Source organism: Lepidochelys kempii, chromosome 11, assembly GCF_965140265.1.
Source record: "Lepidochelys kempii isolate rLepKem1 chromosome 11, rLepKem1.hap2, whole genome shotgun sequence".
Lineage (NCBI taxonomy): Eukaryota > Metazoa > Chordata > Testudines > Cheloniidae > Lepidochelys > Lepidochelys kempii.
In genome coordinates, this window is record NC_133266.1 from 322397 (window position 1) to 342843 (window position 20447).

General features: G+C 57.6%; 1 protein-coding gene across 8 annotated transcripts in view; it reads right to left on the bottom strand.

Moving 5' to 3' along the window:
* Positions 1-15371: 15371 nt before the first annotated feature.
* Positions 15372-20447, bottom strand: part of SLC4A3 (solute carrier family 4 member 3) — an 83642-nt gene continuing 78566 nt past the window's right edge. For 7 of the 8 annotated variants that reach the window (XM_073304800.1, XM_073304801.1, XM_073304802.1 and 4 more), the window contains 2 exons: positions 18422-18595; positions 15372-17597 (listed from right to left, as the gene is read on the bottom strand). In XM_073304800.1, coding sequence (XP_073160901.1) covers positions 17520-17597; positions 18422-18595 — 252 coding nt within the window. In that variant the 3' untranslated portion in view covers positions 15372-17519. The remainder of the gene's footprint in view (positions 17598-18421; positions 18596-20447) is intronic. The other variant, XM_073304803.1, reaches the window with a different exon arrangement.

The window sequence follows — 20447 nt, forward strand, 5'->3', positions numbered from 1 at the left end:
CAGAAAGCTCCCTTTCCCCTGGAGCCCCTGCCCGTCTGGAGCTCACCTGCAGCTCTGGGCTGTTCTTTTCCCTGTTCACCAATGGATATCATTACCAAGCTGCCTACAAATTTAGGAGAGCAACTGTGGGAAGTGGTTGCTTTGGGGGGGAGGGGAGGGAGGGCTTAACAGCCCTGGGACTCACTTCTGGTTTATGTCTTATATGCCTAAAAGCTCATGCTTCAGGGTTACAGCCAGCCACTTGCAGGGGTCAGGAAGGGATATTCCCCCAGTGTATTGGGAGGGCTTTTTAATCTCCTTCCTCTGAAACATCACGGATGGCTATGGCTAGATATGGTAATTTGCCTGGATTATCTGGGTGTATCTCACCTAATCATTTCCTTGATATTGCAGGGCCCTTGATTCCTAGGGTCCCATGGTCCCACCTGTTCTCTGCTTGGGACATGTAAAGTCTAGTCTCCTATGGGCTGCAATACTTTGGTCTAATTTCAGTTCTTAGGTTTAGTGTTCGGGAGCTAGGGGGGTGATCTGTGAGACACAGGAAGTCAGACTAGAATGACCTGCTGGTCCCTTCGGGCCTTTATGCCATGGCTCGCGCCACAGGACTAAGGGCTTACCAGTAAAATGATGTTTAATTGGCTGTTGAAGTAGAGAAGATGTGGGCTGGCTCTGGTCGAAGCCCATTTTCCTGTTTCATTGCATAAACACCTCACATCTGTAGTTTAGCTCAGGCTGCCATTGACTTTCAAGTCTGCTGCGAGAGCCCAGACTCCTGAGACCATGCTTGCTGCCGCTGCATTCCCGCACAGCGCAGGAGAGCTATTTCCCGAGGCCAGGCCCCAATTTCCGCACAAGCGGCACATCAGCATCAATGTCCAACACATTTAACACACACGTCCGACACTTGCCCTACGAACGCATTCAACACAGCGATGTTTTGCCAGCTCCTGCTTGCTCTGTAACAGGCAGGTATGGATTACACACCATTGCTATTCTCACCTCCCATGCAACGCTTAACGTGGTCTGAAAAAATGGGGGGGGGGGGGTGATGTGACTAGCACAGTCCCACATCTGCCCCCAGCCCCATGCCCCCCAGCCAGGAATCAATCCTGTCCCGTAGCTCCCACATCAATCCCCCCACACCTCACCTCTGCTCCTCCTGCAACTCCTAGGGATCTTCACCCTGCTCTCCTAGGCTGGAGTGGGGGAGAGGGAGGTTGCAGTGGGGTCCCCTCTGCCCCTTCCCAGCTGGGTGCTGTGGGGAGGGAGGGGCAGGAGCAGAGGGCCATCCTTCATTCTCACAGGAGGGGGGAGCGGGGAGAGACTCTACCTGCTCCCTGCAGCAGACCTGGGGCAGTGAGTGGGGAAAGAAGCCAATCAGAAGAGGCCCAGTGCTGGCCCCTTTAGACTGGCCCAGTCTGAGCCCTGTTTCCATTCTAGGCATACGGCCTGAAAATCGATCCCATTGTGCAGCACTGGCAGGCTGCAGACCAAGCTCACCTCTTAGGCCCGAGCAGTGACAAAGAGGGACCATAAAGCCCACGTGTATACCATGGGAAAAGTCCAGGATTACATTTTCAGTGTTGCCAATGCTCCTAATTTTAGCATGAATCTCATACTATTTGATGCTTTTCTTAAAGCCCCAGCTCCTGGAATCATGTTAATTTGTGCGATTCTCACTGTGACAGATAATTCTCAATATGACAGTGCAATCTGTACAATCTCTTTGAGGACCATATAGTTGATGAATGGTTTATGTAACACTGTGGGCCAGGGATTGTATGCACCTCTGGAGGGGAGGGGCGCATAGGGGGTTACCCCCAGCTCCTCCAAGAACCAAAGAACAGTTGGGGTGATTACAGTGAATCACTTGGATTGTAAACACCTCCAGAGGGGTACCACCCCCAGGGAGGCATGGATATACTGGTTCAAGCTGGGTTTTCCAGAGACCAACAGACCAAATAAGGGCTTTTGATATAAAATGGCTGCATTTAAATATACACAGGGCCTTCTTGCTGATCTAGCAAATGGCCAGGACCTTCTGTCCAAGAGGGGGCCTAATCTTTGTGGAAGGGTTGGAAAGACTCTGGCCTACTAGACTGATGGGTGGCCTCTTGTACATGTCTAGCATGTGTACAGGAACTTTTATTGTTTTTATGTTTTTTTCTGTAGTGCTTTTACCTTAAGAATTAATGTGCTTGCTTAGAAACGGCTGCGTGATAAATTGTAACTGCTGGCAATGCCCTGGTCATAGCCCTTGGAGAGAAAGCAATGCACAGAAACTGGCCGTTAGCCAGACTGGCTTGCTGGGGAGCTATCATAGTGTAAGGCAGGGAGCTGGGCAGTCTTAAAAAACCCTGGTGAGAAGGGGGTTAGACAAGGGTCCCTGCCCAGAAAGAGGTGACAGCAGGAGACCTGAGGCTAGACTGGGCATTCCTGGAGTGGTCCATTGGGTGGGGTGGGGTTGCCGGTACAGTTACTCTGAAACTGTGACATTCAGATTTTGCTTTAAAAAAAGGGGGGGGGGGGGTTTCTAAGGCCTGGTCTACACTACGGGGTTAGGTTGAATTTAGCCGCGTTATGTTGATTTTAAAATGAATGCGTCCACACAACCAACCCGTTCCGTCAACTTAAAGGGCTCTTAAAATAGACTTTTGTACTCCTCCCCGGCGAGGGGAGTAGCCCTAAAATCGACCTTGCTGGGTTGAATTTGGGGTAGTGCAGACGCAAATCAACAGTATTGGCCTCTGGGAGCTATCCCCGAGTGCTCCATTGTGACTGCTCTGGACAGCACTTTGAACTCCAATGCACTAGCTGGGTACACAGGAAAAGCCCTGGGGAACTTTTGAATTTCATCTCCTGTTTGGTCAGCCTGGCGAACTCAGCAGCACAGGTGACCATGCCGTCCCCCCAGAATTGCAAACGAGCTCCAGCATGGACCGAAAGGGAGACACTGGATCTGATTGCTGTATGGGGAGAAGCATCTGTGCAGGCAGAACTCCGATCAAAAAGAAGATCAGCTTGGGTGCATTGCCTCCAGGACCGGCTCTCGCTCATCTGCGCTGCCTCTGTCTCTGGAATTCCACCCGATGAGTTGGCCATTATCAACCGAGAACCACACAACACATAGGAGGGGATCACTTTCATAAAGGACCACATCTGTGTTCCCCAGGACTCCACACTGTCAGCACACTTACAGTGATATAAAACCTGATGATTAAGGTCCCATTTCTTCTGGTGGCCCTGTATGCATCCCATGATAGAGACCTTTGTAGCTTCCTGCCAGGTGTATGCCCAGACCACGATCCCATGCCAAAAATCCTGCAGTCTTCTCCAACCTCTGGACACCCCATCTCTGCCCTGGGAGGCTATGTCCTTAGATTTTGGGGTGGAACTACCAGACTCTGGTGGTTTCATGACCATCCTGCCATGGTAAATCACTCTTCTAAGATGGCCCACTTCTTTCCCTGCATGGCTCTGGATAAACACTGGAGTCCATCTTCATTGCCTCCTGGATGACATCACCTGCAATCGGGGGCCACAGTTTACTGCCAGCTTCTGGCACAAGGGCCTATGTTTATTAGGAGTCCACATGCACCTGTCCTCTGCCGATCCACTTCAGCTGAACGGCGAAACGGAAAGAATCAACCAGATCCTAGAGCAATATTTGCAACACTACATCAACCATCTCCAGGATGACTGGTCTTCCCTGTTATCCTACGCCAGGGATAGTTTTTTTTTTATCAGGGTCCAGATTTCTTGGTCAAGGTACAATCAAGGTCTAGATTCCAAAGAAACATTTTTCACGCCGCAACAATGATAATAAGTAAACAAAAAGAGTGCGCAGTCTGTGCAAGAGTGTCTGGCGGCCTGGATGTGGCCTGTGGCCTGCCTATCGACTGCCCCTGTCCTAAGCGGAGTCCTCGTACAATAGGGCAAGACCCTGCAACCACAGGTATCATCCACAACTATCCACATCTCCCTGTGGCGGGTCTGGTACCACACCGCCCCCTTGTGGCAGGGGTGGGACGGGGCGTCAGAACCTTGCCACTCACAAGGTCACACGCCTGACTCTGTGAGTAGCCGGTTGCAGCCTAATGGCCTCCCTTCACACGATCACCCCTTGGTCCGGGTAGTGCAGCCTCGTGGCTGGAGTCCATGTAACCCGCCCCAAGAATCAGGGCAGTGTGGCCCAATGGTCAGGGTCCATATAACTCGCTCCTCACGTGGGAGCAATGCGGCCTAATGGCCAGGGTCCATACAATCCCCCTTGCAAGTGGGGTAGTATGGCCTAGCAGCCAGAGACCATAGGATTCCCACAGTGCAGTGGGGAGGGATGGTAGGGGGAACCGAGGCCTTCCTTTGTCACCGGGTCCCAACCCAGGGCCCTGGTAGTGGCAAGATCCCCTTGCCACCAGCTCGGCGGGGATCCGCCCGCAACATGCCAAGCATCTGTGTGGCTCTAACGCTGTTTGCCTCTAAAGTTCCCCTGGGTCACTTCCTACCATAAACACCGGGTTCTCTGCTGCAGGCAGTCCTCCGGTCTGTTCCCCTCCTGTGACATACTCCATCTGGGTATCAGGGTGTGTCCTGGCTTGGCTGGCCTCCGTATCCTGGTGCACAAGCTGTCCCTTCTCAGGAGCTGGCAGTGTGCCTCCTTCCCCTCCCACGGTCAGCCCCGACTGGACAGCTCTGCAGGCTTTTATACCTAGCTCTCCAGTTGGAGCATGCCCAGCAGAGCTTCCAGGGCGTGGCTTCTGTGGTACCAGTGTGGGGCCACTCTGCCCCGTCACCCCCTCCCCCAACCCATCTGCCTTGGACCTGGTACAACACATCCATGAGGAGGTGAAGGGACACCTTGAAAAGTGAAGGAGGACCACAAAAAGCACACGGACAAGCACAGACATGGCTTCATCCGAAAGATATGGCTTTCTACAGAACACATCCTCCTGGACAGACCCTCTTGGAAACTAGACTACTGGTTCCTTGGCCTGTACCGGATTCAGCACCAAATCAGCGTGGTCACCAGCTCCAGCTCCATCGATCCCTTAGCGTCGACCCCATATTCCACATCTCACTTCGCAAACCATGCACTGAGAACAGATTTCCCCACAGAGCTCAATCACTGCCTGCACCATTTCAAGTACCGGGTCAGGAGGAATATATTGTTCACGAACGCCTCAGCTATAAGACCAAGGGAGGGAAACTATGGTACCTGACTGATTGTGACAGTTATGGCCTGGAGGAATGCACTTGGGAGCCAGCTGGAAACATTCACCCTCCCACCCTGATTCAGGACTATCATAGGAGCCACCCTGAGAAACCTGGACCCACATCACCCAGTGGGTGCCCCGGGGAGGGGGTGATGTCATGACCCATGGGTCTCGAACTCGGGTCCTCAGGGGTCATGGGTGTGGCCAAACCCTCCACCTGGTAGCCTGCTGAACAGCTTACCTGGGACCCATGAAGCCCAGCCACAGGATGAGGCTCACCCTCGAGATCCAATTGGCAGCATCCCAGAGTGGCTGTTAGGCCCCAGGCCCGACTGCAGCCAGCAGCAGGAACAGGAAGCTGTCTGAACAACTAGGCCCCATCCTGCTCTAGACTTTGTGCTTCCACCTCTGCCTCCTGGTCCCGGTGCTTGATTTCGTGGCGTCCTGACCGAGTGTGACTCCTGGCATCTGAACTGTGGTTCAGACCTCCACTTGGCTCCTGCCTCCGACCCCCCGGGATCCTGACCAAGCCGACGCTTTACTCCTGTCTCATGGATGCAGGGGCCGGCTCTGACCCCTCGGTCTGGCCTCCCATGGCCACGACTCATGGGGGGATGTCAGGGAACACTAAACCGCGTTGTGCAGTTCAGCCGCTAGATGGCGCAGTGTGTAAAATACCTGGTTGACGCCAGCATCCAGACCTGGCAGCGCATTAAAGGCTCTGATGCGGAACATGGCTGGTGTGTCCCCTGCTAAGAAGGAAACGGTGTAGCCCGTTGTCCCAGAGTCAGTGCTCTGAAGGAAACCAGCCCAGACTCTGGTTTAGCATGCCTCCTCTCATGCTGTCACATGGCTTTGGCCTTCCTGGGTGTGACCTCGAAGCATTCAGCCCCCTGTTCTCACCGTGCACTTCCCGCAGCGAGTCCCTCTGGATGGCACCCCTGGGGAAGCCAGAGGGGCCCTGAACCTAACTCCACAGTCAGCCGTGAGTCTCAGCCAGCGTGTAACACAGATAGAGTTGCCGGGTGTCCGATGTTTGACCGGAATGCCAAGTCGAAAAGGGACCGTGGTGGCTTCGGTCAGCACCGCTTACTGGGCCGTTAAAAGTCCGGTTGGCAGCACAGCAGGGCTAAGGCAGGCTCCCTGCCTGCCATGGCTCAGTGCAGCTCCTGGAAATGGCGGCATGTTCCCCCTCTAGTTCCTATGTGTAGAGGCAGCCAGGGGGTTCCGCGCACTGCCCCAACCCCGCAGCTCCCACTGGCCGTGGTTCCCAGCCAATGGGAGCTGTGGGGGCGGCACCTGTGAATGGGGCAACGCACAGAGCCGCCTGGCTGCACCTCCGTGTAGGAGCCGGAGGAGGAACATGCCGGCACTTCCAGGAGCTGCCTGAGGTAAGCGCCGCCCGGAGCCTGCACCCCTGAGCCACTCCGCCCCATGCCCCAACCCCCTGCCCCAGCCCTGATCTTCCACCCGTCCCCCAAACCCCTTATCCCCAGCCCTACCCCTCCCACACCCTGAGACCCATATTTGTGGCCCCACCCTGGGGCCTTCACCCCCTCCCTCACCCCAACCTCTTCAGCCAGCCCGGTGAAAATGAGCATGTGAGTGAGGGTGGGGAGAGTGAGCGACAGAGGGACGGGGGAAGGAGTGAGTGGGGTCTCTGAGAAGGGGTGGGGCCTCAGAGGGGAGCAGGTCAAGGGTGTTTGGTTTTGTGTGAGTAGAAAGCTGGCAACCCTGAACACAGAAGGTTTACTAGTCGACAGGAACACAGCACAGAACAGATCTTGTTAGCACAGAAAGCAGGAACATTCAGTAAAGTCCATCTTGGGGGGACAGGAGCCCAGAGCCAGGACCCTGGCCCTCCCCCTGAACCCTAAGCCATCAGAGACTGACCCACTTCTAGCTGCCTGGCACCCAACACACACGTTGCCCCTCCTCTGGTCTTTGTCTCACTTCCTGGGGAAAGTATCATCTGGTCGCATCCCCCTCCTGGGTCTCAGGTTATAAAGGACACCCTCCATTGCTTATGGGGAGATGGCTGGAGCCACCTCACCTGCCCCCGAGGGTCTCAGCAAAAGTGACAGACCCTTATTGCCACCACCTAGGCATTGGTGCAGCACACAGGGAAACTGAGGCACACACAGTATTCATGCAAAACAGTAAGACTCACATAGGCTCACATACAACATAAAAAGGGGGGAAACCCACTTAGTCACACGCATCCATCTCTGGTACAGGAACACGGCACATAGTTCCTGTTCCCATAAGCATGGTTTCATTCAGCTGGCTGTTGACTAGTCCTGTGTAAAACAAGCTCACCTGCACCAATAACTACATTCTGTTGCAAGCCTAGAGCGTCTCAGAGCATGTCTACACCACAGACATAAAGTTGACCTATGGTCGGTCAACTTACAGGCACCACTGTGATGGCTGATGTCCATGCTGCCCTCCTTCTGTCAGTGGTGTGTGTCCTAACCAAGAACGCTTCCACTGACTGAAGAGGGGCAAGGGGGGAGGGTGCTGAGGGCCAGAGCTCTCGACTCCACTCGGCTTCCCGCTCTCAGCCAGGAATGGGGGGCAGCTGCCCGGGCTTCTCGCCTCCCCATTTCCTGCTGGGAGCAGCAGGGAGCCGTCCAGGCTTCTCGGCTCCTTGAGTGGGGAGCCAGGCGGGCACAGCCAGGCGGGCACAGCCAGGCGGGCACAGCCAGGCTGGGAGTGGGGAGCTGGGGGCAGCTGGGCTTTAGCTGCCTGGCTTTCTTGTCAATTTCATGGAGACAGCCAACAGCCAACACTGCAACACCCTAACTATACCGACATAAGGCCTATGCCTCTGGTGGAGGTGGAGTTATGATGTCAGTGTATGTAGTGGGGTGGCTACCCCACTCCGAAAACAGAAGGGGTTAAAAGCAGCCCTGGAGAGGGCAGTGGTTGGGGATGGCTGACTGGGGAAGCAGCCGCAGCTGGGCCATGGCCCAGTCAGGCCCCAGCTGGCCTGTAGCAAAAGGCTGGGAGCCAGAGGCCCCAGGAGTCTCTCTCCAGGCTGGGAGAGAGCAGGGCCTGCTGGCCTGCTTGACAGGGTACTGAGGGTGGTGCCTCGCTGGGGAAGGAGCAGGCTGAGTGGGGCGCTCCAGGCTGGCAATTCCCCAGGCTGTAGGGCCTGGTCCAAGGCCCATAGAGGTACTGGGAGGCAGAGGAACGCAGCAGGTCTGAACCCCCTTGCCTATGATGAGTGGCCTTTACACGGCAGTCTGCCCCAGGGAGCGGGGGCTTGGTGATGACTGGCAGTAGCCCAGACTGAGCCAAGGTGGGGATAGTGGGTTGGGGGTTCCCCAGGAAGGGGATACCCAGAGGCAGAGTGTGGGGATACTGCCCGGGGGCAGAACCCCAGAGAAAGGGGCACCGGGGTCTGTGAGGGACACGTGGGCCAGAGCTGTGCGGATCACAGGCCTGCAGAGGGCACTCCAGGTGGGAAAAGAGCTAATTCCCAATGACCCACAGGAGGCGCTGCAGGGGTGAGTCCCGCAGTCTCACGGTGTAGTACGGCACTTACATTGGCAGAACAAGGCTGTAATGTGTACACTGATATAATTAGGTCGACTAGGGTTGCCAATCCTTCCAGATTGGCCAGGAGTCTCCCGGAATTGGCCTCAATCTCCTGGTTGCTATTGAAAGCAATCTGGGAGATTCTAATAGGCCAAAAGTCCAGTTCGCGGCACAGCGACGCTAAGGTAGGCTCCCTCCCTGCCCTGGCTCCGCTTGGGTCCCGGGAGCAGCCAGCATGTCCCTATTGCAGGGACAATCAGGGAGGCTCTGCATGCTGCCCCTGCCCCCAGCGCTGCTCTGCAGCTCCCATTGTCCAGAAACCATGGCCAATGGGAGATGCGGAAGCAGTGCCTGCAAGCAGGGGCAGCGCGCAGAGCCACCTGGCTGCCCCTGAGCCTAGGAGCTGAACATGCCAGTTGCTTCCGAGAGCCACCTGAGGTAAGCGCTGCCCGGCTGGAGCCTGCACCCCTCACCCCCTCCTGCATCCCAATCCCTGCCCTGAGCCCTCTCCCACACCCAAACTCCTTCCCAAAGCCTGCACCCCACACCCCCTCCTGTACCCCAACCACTGCCCCAGGCTCAGGGAGCCTGGAGCCCCCCCACTCCAAACCCCTTGGCCTACCCCCCCAGCCCAGAGCCTGTACCCCAACCCCCTGCTGGTGAAAGTGAGTGAGGGTGGGGGAGAGTGAGTGACAGAGGGACGGGGGAGGGAGTGAGAAGGGGCGCAGGGGGCAGGGACTTAGGGAAGGGGTGGGGCAAGGGTGTTTGGGTTTGTGCGATTAGACAGTTGCAACCCCTAAGGTCGACGTAAGCTACCTTACCTTGATCTTGGAGGATTGGGCCAAAAGAAATCTGATGAGGTTCAATAAGGACAAGTGCAGGGTTCTGCACTTAGGACGGAAGAACCCAATGCACAGCTACAGACTAGGGACCGAATGGCTAGGCAGCAGTTCTGCGGAAAAGGACCTAGGGGTGACAGTGGACGAGAAGCTGGATATGAGTCAGCAGTGTGCCCTTGTTGCCAAGAAGGCCAATGGCATTTTGGGATGTATAAGTAGGGGCATAGCGAGCAGATCGAGGGACGTGATCGTTCCCCTCTATTCGACATTGGTGAGGCCTCATCTGGAGTACTGTGTCCAGTTTTGGGCCCCACACTACAAGAAGGATGTGGATAAATTGGAGAGAGTCCAGCGAAGGGCAACAAAAATGATTAGGGGACTGGAACACATGACTTATGAGGAGAGGCTGAGGGAGCTGGGATTGTTTAGCCTGCAGAAGAGAAGAATGAGGGGGGATTTGATAGCTGCTTTCAACTACCTGAAAGGGGGTTCCAAAGAGGATGGCTCTAGCCTGTTCTCAATGGTAGCAGATGACAGAACGAGGAGTAATGGTCTCAAGTTGCAGTGGGGGAGGTTTAGATTGGATATTAGGAAAAACTTTTTCACTAAGAGGGTGGTGAAACACTGGAATGCGTTACCTAGGGAGGTGGTAGAATCTCCTTCCTTAGAGGTATTTAAGGTCAGGCTTGACAAAGCCCTGGCTGGGATGATTTAACTGGGAATTGGTCCTGCTTTGAGCAGGGGGTTGGACTAGATGACCTTCTGGGGTCCCTTCCAACCCTGATATTCTGTGATTCTATGATTCTGTGATTCTATGATCTTACTGTGTGGTGTTGACCGGGTCTCAGTGTCTGCACATTGGCTGCCTAGGCAGAACCTGCTAATTTGCTGATTAGGTTGTTTCTTGCATTTATTTTCAGTGAGGTCTTGCAAAGGTGCTCCTCCTGTCATGCTCCGGTCCTGTGTGACACCTAGATACCCAGGCTTTGGTTCATGGTCCAGCCTGGGGCCATTCAGAAAGCTGTTTGTTGGCTTTTGTATGGTTACAGTCTGAAGCAGCTGGAAATAATCTTTTTGGTACAAAGTTTGTCTCCATCCTTGGCAGCAGTGGCCAGCTCTTTCATGTCACCATTCAGGACTGCTGTGATTGAAACCCTGGTCCTCTGCTTCCAGACAGCTGTCATCTGCATAGATAAAATGCCAGGTCGTGGTGTTGGGGAAATCATTTGTGAAGAGGTTGAAAGGTGTCAGAGCTAGAACTGAGCCCTGAAGTAGACCCTTGTTGTGGGACCTTCACATGTTGGTGTTTGTCCAAGTGAAGCTTGGAACCCGTGGCCTCTCGGCCATAGCCCTGAGAGCCCACTGCAGGCGGCCCAGTGACCGTCTCTAAAGGAGGCAAGCGTGCCACATCGTGTCACATGCAGCTGTGAGATTTATGAATTCTGCTTGGCCTAGCCACCATGCTCGCTGTGGGGGTGAGTGCCAGCCCGTAATCACGGGTACTGCGGTTTGATCTGAAACTTGCCTGAGCTACATGCAAGAGATCATGAGCAGTGGGGCACTTTGATGAAGGCTGAGTGCTTTCAAGGAATTTGTACGTGCAGCTTAGCTAAGAGAGGGTGCAGCAACTTGTTCAGTGTCAATGGTCTCTCTCTCTTCCCCCCCCCCCGCCCCAGTTTTGGCCAGGCTGTTACTTTTGCTCTGCGCCAGATCTTATGTATTTTATTTGCCTGGATAATGCTAGATAGAAAGATGGCTATTGGCTAGCCTAGTGCTACTCCCTCCCTAGGCTGCTGCTCAGTGCAAAGTACCCACTGACCAGCTGCTGCATCATGTATTTTCTCCAATGGTCCTTGCTACTCGCCCACCTTTCAGCTGCTTGCTGGCTGCAGAGGGATCTGTGGGGTTGGCTCTGGGGGCCAGAGCAGTGCATGCTCAGCTCACATTTCTCCATCTCTTTTCTGCCATCTCAGGTCACCCAGGCCATCCATGGAAACCGTCTATTCTGCCCTCCAGGATGAGATCCATGCCTTCAAGGCACATGTGCAGAGCTGCCAGAAAGACTTTGACCTGCACACGCTTTACAACGTGCTGCTGCTGCTCCTCCCCGGGAGCCCGACCTGGGAGGTGCAAAGCCTAGAGCAGCTGGAAAAGCTTGTCGCAGGCAGGGACTGGCCAGGCCAGGACACCGTGAAAATTACAGGCAGCACTGAGAGTTGTGATGTCCCTGGCTATGTTGCCTGGCTCAGCTCCTACCTGGGGTATTTAAATGCTTTAAAAGAGACGTTTGATGCCAAGGTCGTGTTCCCTTTGTGTGAGCACCTGTATGTCCACGATGAGCTGGATGTCAGGGCCGAGCGCCAGTCTCCCGTGGGTTCCTACAGCAGGTCTGGTGCTGGGCATAGGGGGGAGAAGAGGCCCCACGCTGTGACCTCCATTGCAGATATTGCCAAGCAACTGTTTGCTGTCAGGAGGAAGTGGGCCTTGCTGCTCAACCGGCGGGTGATTGACGACCGAGTCTTCAGCCCCCAGAGCCTGTGCGCCCTGCAGGGCTTTGCCAACATTGGCCCCGTCGTGAAGGTTCTGAGGCTGGTCCCTGACATCTTTCAGAAGAGCTTGGCAACGGCAGCGCTTGCCAGGCAGTGGCTCAGTCTCCATGGAAGCAGATACAGCGTCTTCCAGCTGCCATCAGAACCAGGCCAGGAGAAGGGCAAGTGTAGAACTGGGCTGGCTCCTGGCACCTCTGAGCCCTGGAGGAATGGAGTGGCCATATGCCTCCCTGAGTCTGCCAACGGCTGCAGCAGTTTCTCAGGAGGCCAGTTACATCCCAGACCCAGGAGAAGCAGCAGCAGCTTCAGCTCCCATGATGGAGGAGGCTGGCTGGGCAACGTCAGTGCGATGCGAACCAAGCTGCGGGAGAGTCGAGAGGAGCTGATGGCCCTGCTCTGGCGAGTGGAACGTGCTGGAGTGCTGGAAACCCAGCTGCACGAGCTAACCCAGAGCATCTCCAGCCTGCAGCTGGAGCAGCAAGATACAAGGCACAAGCTGGACAATTTCCAGCAAAGACTGGAACAGGCAGACTGGGACATGCCTGGCAGCATACCGCTGCTTAGCAGCCAGTGCCAGGCAACGCTCAGACAGCTGGAGGACCTGGGGCGGCACGTGGAGCTGGAGGAGTATCATAAGAGCATCTTGCAGAGCGACTGGCTGCTGGAGCTGGAGCTCAGACCGTGTCTTATTCGGCAGCTTGATGCAGTAAGAGGCTTAGCTGCTGTCACAGGTCACAAATCTCATCCCTGAATGGTGTGCGGGTGTTGCCACGTTCTGGAGTGTCAGGCGCATCCCCCCCCACCCCCCGCCCACACACACACACACACAGTGAGGACGTGGGCCTGTGTTTGTGGTGTGGGAGCCTCTGGGTTTCTGTGGGCCTGAGTGTGTGAGTGAGCGTGTGTATGCGAGAAGGGGCATGGGGTGTCTGTGGGCCTGAGTGCATGAGAGAGGGGGCCAGGAGTGTGTGTGGGCCTGAGCATCCGAGTGAGCATGTGTATATGAGAGAGAGGCCCTGGGGTGTGTGTGCACACATATTGATGCACATGGGCCTGTGGGTGCAAATGGCCATGTGGGGCACAAGGGAGACAGTGCGTGCTGAGACTGAGGGCAGCAGGAGGGAGCAGGGGCGGGGCCATCTAGTAGGAGAAAGGGGTTCCTGCAAGGGGAGGGCATGGCTTCTCAGGACAGATGGGACAGCCAGAGGGGAATCCTCATAAATCCTCTGCCACGCAGCCTGTATGGCCAGACCCTGCTGTCAGTACAGGGGCCAGCGCACGTGTGACGCCTTCTTCTCTTCCCCAGTTGCAGCAGCACTGCAGAGAGCTGGAGCAGTCGCTACAGGCCGGGGACCAGGCCACACTGCAGCATCTCCTGCCAGCAAGTAGGACGGACTCTGCTTCCCTGTGTGACTCAGGGCATTGCTCCACCGCGTCTCCCATGCGGACACATAAAGCCTGAGTCCTGCCTTTGGAGAGGGACAATGGCAGGAGGGACTGGACCCCATTTTGCTGCCTCTGTTAATTGATAGACTCTGTGTGTATGTGTGCTGCTCAATGCCCCCGCCTGCTGCTGGATGGAGTCTGACCTGCGTCTCTGACCTGCCTTCCAGGGTGGGAGACCCACAGCTGCTGCTGCCAGCGGCAATCTGAGATTTGGGGCACATGTTTCAGGAACAGAAGTTAAACCTGGAAAGTGAGAGCAGGAAGGACTCAGCTCCCTAACTTGTGACTGCAAGGAATCGCGTTATCTGCCCAGCAGAGTCCAGGCCCCCTAGGCCAGCTCAGCGTTCCTGAAGAACAAGGCCAAAAGCCTTGAGTAGCCAGCATCCGCCCCCCCCCCCCCCCGCGGTGTATGACTCAACTTATCCTTCCCTGCAGTGTCCCTGTCATCCAAACACTCAGCCCACATGCCACCTGGGACCCACATAGCATCAGCTCCAGACTCTGCCACCAGAGGGGGCAGGAAATGCACCCGGGGGTGGGGGTGTGTGTGTGTGTGACACAAAGCTGTTCCAGTTGCCTAGGGCTGGAGCTATTCAAATTAAATGCCATCAGCAAAGGTCTGGGCCAGCCTAGTTCTAGGGCCCCCATCCTCAAATTTAGCAACAGCACCCCCAGTCTGGGACCTCAGAGCACCCTGCTAGGGATCTTTGCCCCCCCTATTGCTTCCCCATGACCCCAGACAGCATGAGTTAAAATGGTGTCCTCTGCACAGTGTGACTTTGCATGCACCGTATCCATGGGATCACATTGTATGGAGGATGCCAGTTATCAGCCCAAAATGGCATCCTCTGTCCACTTGGGCTTGCCACTGCCACTGATGGAACGACCCCACTTGGGACCACAACCCAGACTTTGGGAACTGCTCCGCTTGCCCTTTGTAACCTGGTTGATGTAACCCACCTCTCAGGCCCTGTTTGGCCAGGCTGAGACTTGCATGTTTGTGGAGTTTACATCCTTGTCCTGGGCACTGAATTCTGCTGCATGAGTCTGGGGTAGCGGGAGACTGGGCAGCCTCTCCCATGACCCCAGGGTCCAGTCATTGCTGCTGTAGGCAAGATTCCCCTGTAACGCCAAGCAGTTCAGTGCCGTGGCAGATGCTGGTGATGGTAGAGCGCGAGCAGCTAGCCTTTCATAGGTGCCTCCCCAGCTCAAGGGTCGGGCCAGGCTCTACAAATGGGTAAAGCCAGGCAGCTGAGGAGAAATCGGAGATGGGGAAGGGAAGGGACTCCGCCAAGGCAGCACAGGGCATAGCTCAATTAGAATCCAGGTGTCCCGACTAGCCCTGCACTAACCTCAAGACTGAGTGGGCAGAGCCAGCTGAAAGGGCGCGTGCTTCATGTAGGGCTGGGGGCTGAGTGTCTGCCAGCCAGGAGACCCAGCTGGGTAGGTCCTGTGGGCTCCTCTTTGCCATGGAGCTGGGGGCAGTGAGGGCCTTGGCTCTGTGGGGCTTCCTGCAGCCCTGCTCTTCTCACCCCTTCACCATTTTCTGAGTGGTACCAGTGGGTCAGAGCAGGAATTCAGTCCCCTGGCATCCCCCACCCACAGCTCTGTGTGGACATTAGGCTTAAGTGCCACTTCCAGGGGTTCCAGGCCATGGGTGGTGAGGGGTGGATGGTGTGGAAACATGATCAGGCAGCCCCAGTGGTCTCCCGGATCTGCTGCCATGGAGGAGCAGCCGTTCCCCTGTGGGCTGTAGCATGCACAGAGACTTGGAAGTTCAGTTCCTGTGAAGGGTTTATTGGTGCAGCCATATCCACTATAGATAGAGGAGTCACAATGCACAGCCAGGCTGGCAGGGATGCAGCAACAGCAGGCCTCCTACACTACACAGAGACAGGACACGCAGCCACAGACAGACAGACATCTCCTAACCAGGAGGCTTCACTGGCATCACAGGGGCTGTTGATGTGCCAGACTGTGGCCTGGCGGGAGCAGGACCCTGGCTCTGAAGGCTCCCCTCCACCTGGCTGGGTATCCATGTGGCCCTGTGGCCATAGTGTCTGAGCCTCCCATACCATAATGAGCACCCCCATGCGTGAGGTAGGGAAGGATCAGCCCCATTTCACAGATAGGAAACTGAGGCAGGGAGAGTCAGTGGATTTGCTGAGGTCCCACAGGAAGTTCTGGTAGAGGCCGGACTCCCAGGCCAGCGCCTGTACCACAAGGTCCCCCCTTCCTCTGATGCCTGTGTGGAGGGGCTGGGGCGCCTGCCTTCTCTGACTGTGTCACATCAGGGCCTCCTGCCCCACCGAGCGTTGGTACTGGTGACCGGGCTCCATGGCAGCTGCCACGTTACCCTACTACAGGCCGTGAGCACTACTGGCGATCTCCTCAGCAGAGCTGGCGAGAGCTGGGCTCTTAAGGGCCCAGGCAGTAACCCACTTGAGGCTTCAGACCCTGATGTCTGGAGAGACCTCGGGCCTTCCAGGTGTGAAGACATTCAGGGTTGCCCAGGGACAGGCCTGGGTGCCAGGGGCTCTGGCTCCAGCCACTGTGGGTGGCCCAGGTATGGGAATAGGAGAGGTGGGGAGCCACAGCAACCCAGTCACCAGGAGCATGGGTGGCCCAGTCACTGTGGTGGAGGCTATGTGTCCTGGTGACCCCAACACCAGTGTTGTGGATGCCTGCTGCTGGCTGCAGCCCATGTGGGCAAAATGCCATGTAGTGGGAGACAAGGTAGGGGAGGGAACATCTTTTATGAGATCTGCCCCTGTTGGTGAGAAAGGAGCTTTCGACCGGAAGAAGAGCTCTGTGTAAGCTCCTAAGCTGCTCTCTCACCAGCTGAAGTTGGTCCCATAAAAGTTCCCTCCCGCACCTTGTGTCTCTAATATCCTGGGACTGACATGGCTACAACCCCGCCGCATGCTCAGTGGGAGACACTTCCTCTGGAAGCCCTCTCAGCCCTGCCTGCTCTAGGAGGCCCCTCCTCCTGCCGCTCCTTCCCTTGCAGACATCACAATCCTTAACACTGGTTACTGTGGGACTGCCCATGACCTCAGACCCCTCCACCCCAGAAATACAACTTGGAGCGATCAGCACGGAGGGCAGGCACCAGGAAGGGACTTGGACAGGCAGGGGGATGGGATTTGAACTCCTTGAAGCTCAAGAGTGGAAGCCCCTGCCTATCCACAGGGAAACCGCCTGCAGCTGGGACACAGAGAGCTTGGGGCAGACTGGACACAGGCTCCTGAGTTGCCCTAATCCTGGCCCCGCTGTATAGGACGTTCTGCAGCCCAGGATGGCACAGAAGCTCTGTTAGAAACCAGGCAGGGCAGTCTGAGGTGCAAAGTAGCCCATGACAGGGAGTCGTGCAAGGAGCCCACTTATGTGCCCGCTAAGGCAGCTGGGCAGCCCAGCTGGGGGCGGCAGAGCAGACGAGTCTTGCCCTGCGCAGGCAGAGTCCGGCCGGGCACCGAGACTGGGACTCTGTGTGGGGTCCATGCCTCCCTCAGACTCCATGGAACGTGGAGCTTGGGCTGGCATTTGGAGGAACCAGAGCTCTGTGGTGAGTGGATGGGAGGTGGCGGCTCCCAGCTGCATGGCCCCCCTTTGCTAACCCACATACCAATGCAGCCTCAGTCTCCAGTGAGGGAGACCCATGACCAAAGGGAGTGTAGGCCCCTACAGAGACTCTGGATGTGAGAAGTGTCTCCCGCTGGGTCCAGGTGGAGACAGGCTCACGCTTCCACTGTGCGGGTGGGGGCGGGAACGACCCTGCCCACCTCCCTCCAGGGTTCCGACACAGCTGCTCTTTGGTCCAGACAGGAAAACATCTGACGTGTAGTAAGTTCAAAGCCATTCTGATTGGTCCTTAGCCAGGGAGAACGCGTGGGAACGAGCAGCTTTCCACAGGGAGGGGGTGGAGCCGCTCACACAGGCATGTGCATCTCATTGTACTCGTCCTGGCCATCTTCGTCAAAGTTCGGCTCTGCGTCCTCCGAGTCCAGCTGTGGGCAGAGATAGAAGCTGGGCAGTGGCATGGCAGCGACCAGAGCGGGGCTTCTGGTAGCCATCCCACCAAACTCAGACACCAGCCCAGGAGCCAGGGCCCTAACTCACCCCGCTGGGGGGATGTTGGTATCGAGCGCTTTGCTCATTATGTCGCAGGACACTCACGTTGTCTCCTTCCCCTCCCGTGCGACCCATTCCTCCCTCCCCACTCTCTGGCTGGTGTCCTTCCCCGGCCATTCCCCTTCCCCTGGCAGCTTCAGTGCTCATGGTGCTGGCCCCTCTGCTAGGCAGCAGCTGCCCTAGGGAAGGCAGCGAAGCTCCTCCACACCTCCAGCTGTTGATGCAGGCTCTTCTCTGTGATGAGGACCCTGGACACCACCCACAAAAGATGGAAAGAGGCCCCAGCCCCTAGGCTCTCAGTCTAGAGAGCCCTGTTTTTGACAATACCAAGGTCCAGGGAACTGGGTGTATTGGTTGGGCTGTCCCAGCCTTATCCAGGGAGGGGAAGGCCAGATAGCACCAGACCAACCTCACCAGATCCAGCAGCCCTGACCATGAAGAGAGAGATGGAGCAGGGAGCCCCCGTTCCAGGCTTCTGCTTGGCATCTGTGCCCTTCCCACATCCCAGGCTATGAGCTCACTGGGGCAAGACCCCTGGCTCTGTTTGAAAGTGCTGGGACCAGATAAATCACCACCCACAAGAAGCTGGAGAAAGCTCCCAGCCCCTCTGAGCAGGCAGTGCCCCACATGCCAGCTGCCTGAGCGAACTGAAGACAGCCCAGCCCTGGGGAGATGGATGCTGTCACACAGAGCTGCTTACGGCTTTGAGCTCCCGGTCCTGAAAGAAGCGGGGCAGCAGGAAGCGTCGTAAGGGCACCGTCATAATCAGGACAAAGGGGAAAGCTAACGAGGCCACTGTTGATTTCACCACCCAGAGCACCACGATGCAGGCCAGCTGAATGCAGGTGAAGAGGTTCATTCTCCAGGTCTTCACCTGGGGACACAAGTCCAGCCTAGCAACGCACCATCCCTCAGGGACATAAGCCACCTCCCACTCCAGCCTGCGCGTTGCCCCATCCACTTACAGCTGGCTCCCCACCTACAGCACAGCCCCACTGAATGCTCAGCCCCTCCAGCCCGTGTGTCGCCCCATCCACCCAGAGCCAGCTCCCCGCCTACAGCACGGCCCCACTGAACGCTCGGCCCCAGTGCCCTGTCTACAGCACGGCCCCACTGAACGCTCGGCCCCAGTGCCCTGTCTACAGCACGGCCCCACTGAACGCTCGGCCCCAGCTCCCCGTCTACAGCACGGCCCCACTGAACGCTTGGCCCCAGTGCCCTGTCTACAGCACGGCCCCACTGAATGCTCAGCCTCAGCTCCCCACCTACAGCACGGCCCCACTGAACGCTCGGCCCCAGCTCCCCGCCTACAGCACGGCCCCACTGAACGCTCGGCCCCAGCTCCCCGCCTACAGCACGGCCCCACTGAACGCTTGGCCCCAGCTCCCCGTCTACAGCACGGCCCCACTGAACGCTCGGCCCCAGCTCCCCACCTACAGCACGGCCCCACTGAACGCTCGGCCCCAGTGCCCTGTCTACAGCACGGCCCCACTGAACGCTCGGCCCCAGTGCCCTGTCTACAGCACGGCCCCACTGAACGCTCGGCCCCAGTGCCCTGTCTACAGCACGGCCCCACTGAACGCTCGGCCCCAGCTCCCCGTCTACAGCACGGCCCCACTGAACGCTTGGCCCCAGTGCCCTGTCTACAGCACGGCCCCACTGAATGCTCAGCCTCAGCTCCCCACCTACAGCACGGCCCCACTGAACGCTCGGCCCCAGCTCCCCGCCTACAGCACGGCCCCACTGAACGCTCGGCCCCAGCTCCCCGCCTACAGCACGGCCCCACTGAACGCTTGGCCCCAGCTCCCCGTCTACAGCACGGCCCCACTGAACGCTCGGCCCCAGCTCCCCACCTACAGCACGGCCCCACTGAACGCTCGGCCCCAGCTCCCCGCCTACAGCACGGCCCCACTGAACGCTCGGCCCCAGCTCCCCGCCTACAGCACGGCCCCACTGAACGCTCGGCCCCAGCTCCCCGCCTACAGCACGGCCCCACTGAACGCTCGGCCCCAGCTCCCCGCCTACAGCACGGCCCCACTGAACGCTCGGCCCCAGCTCCCCGCCTACAGCACGGCCCCACTGAACGCTCGGCCCCAGCTCCCCGTCTACAGCACGGCCCCACTGAACGCTCGGCCCCAGCTCCCCGCCTACAGCACGGCCCCACTGAACGCTCGGCCCCAGCTCCCCGCCTACAGCACGGCCCCACTGAACGCTCGGCCCCAGCTCCCCGCCTACAGCACGGCCCCACTGAACGCTCGGCCCCAGCTCCCCGCCTACAGCACGGCCCCACTGAACGCTTGGCCCCAGCTCCCCGTCTACAGCACGGCCCCACTGAACGCTCAGCCCCTCCAGCCCGTGTGTCGCCCCATCCACCCAGAGCCAGCTCCCCGCCTACAGCACGGCCCCACTGAACGCTCGGCCCCAGTGCCCTGTCTACAGCACGGCTCCACTGAACGCTCGGCCCCAGCTCCCCGTCTACAGCACGGCCCCACTGAACGCTCGGCCCCAGTGCCCTGTCTACAGCACGGCCCCACTGAATGCTCAGCCCCAGCTCCCCGTCTACAGCACGGCCCCACTGAACGCTTGGCCCCAGCTCCCCGTCTACAGCACGGCCCCACTGAACGCTCGGCCCCAGCTCCCCGTCTACAGCACGGCCCCACTGAACGCTCGGCCCCAGTGCCCCGTCTACAGCACGGCCCCACTGAACGCTCGGCCCCAGCTCCCCG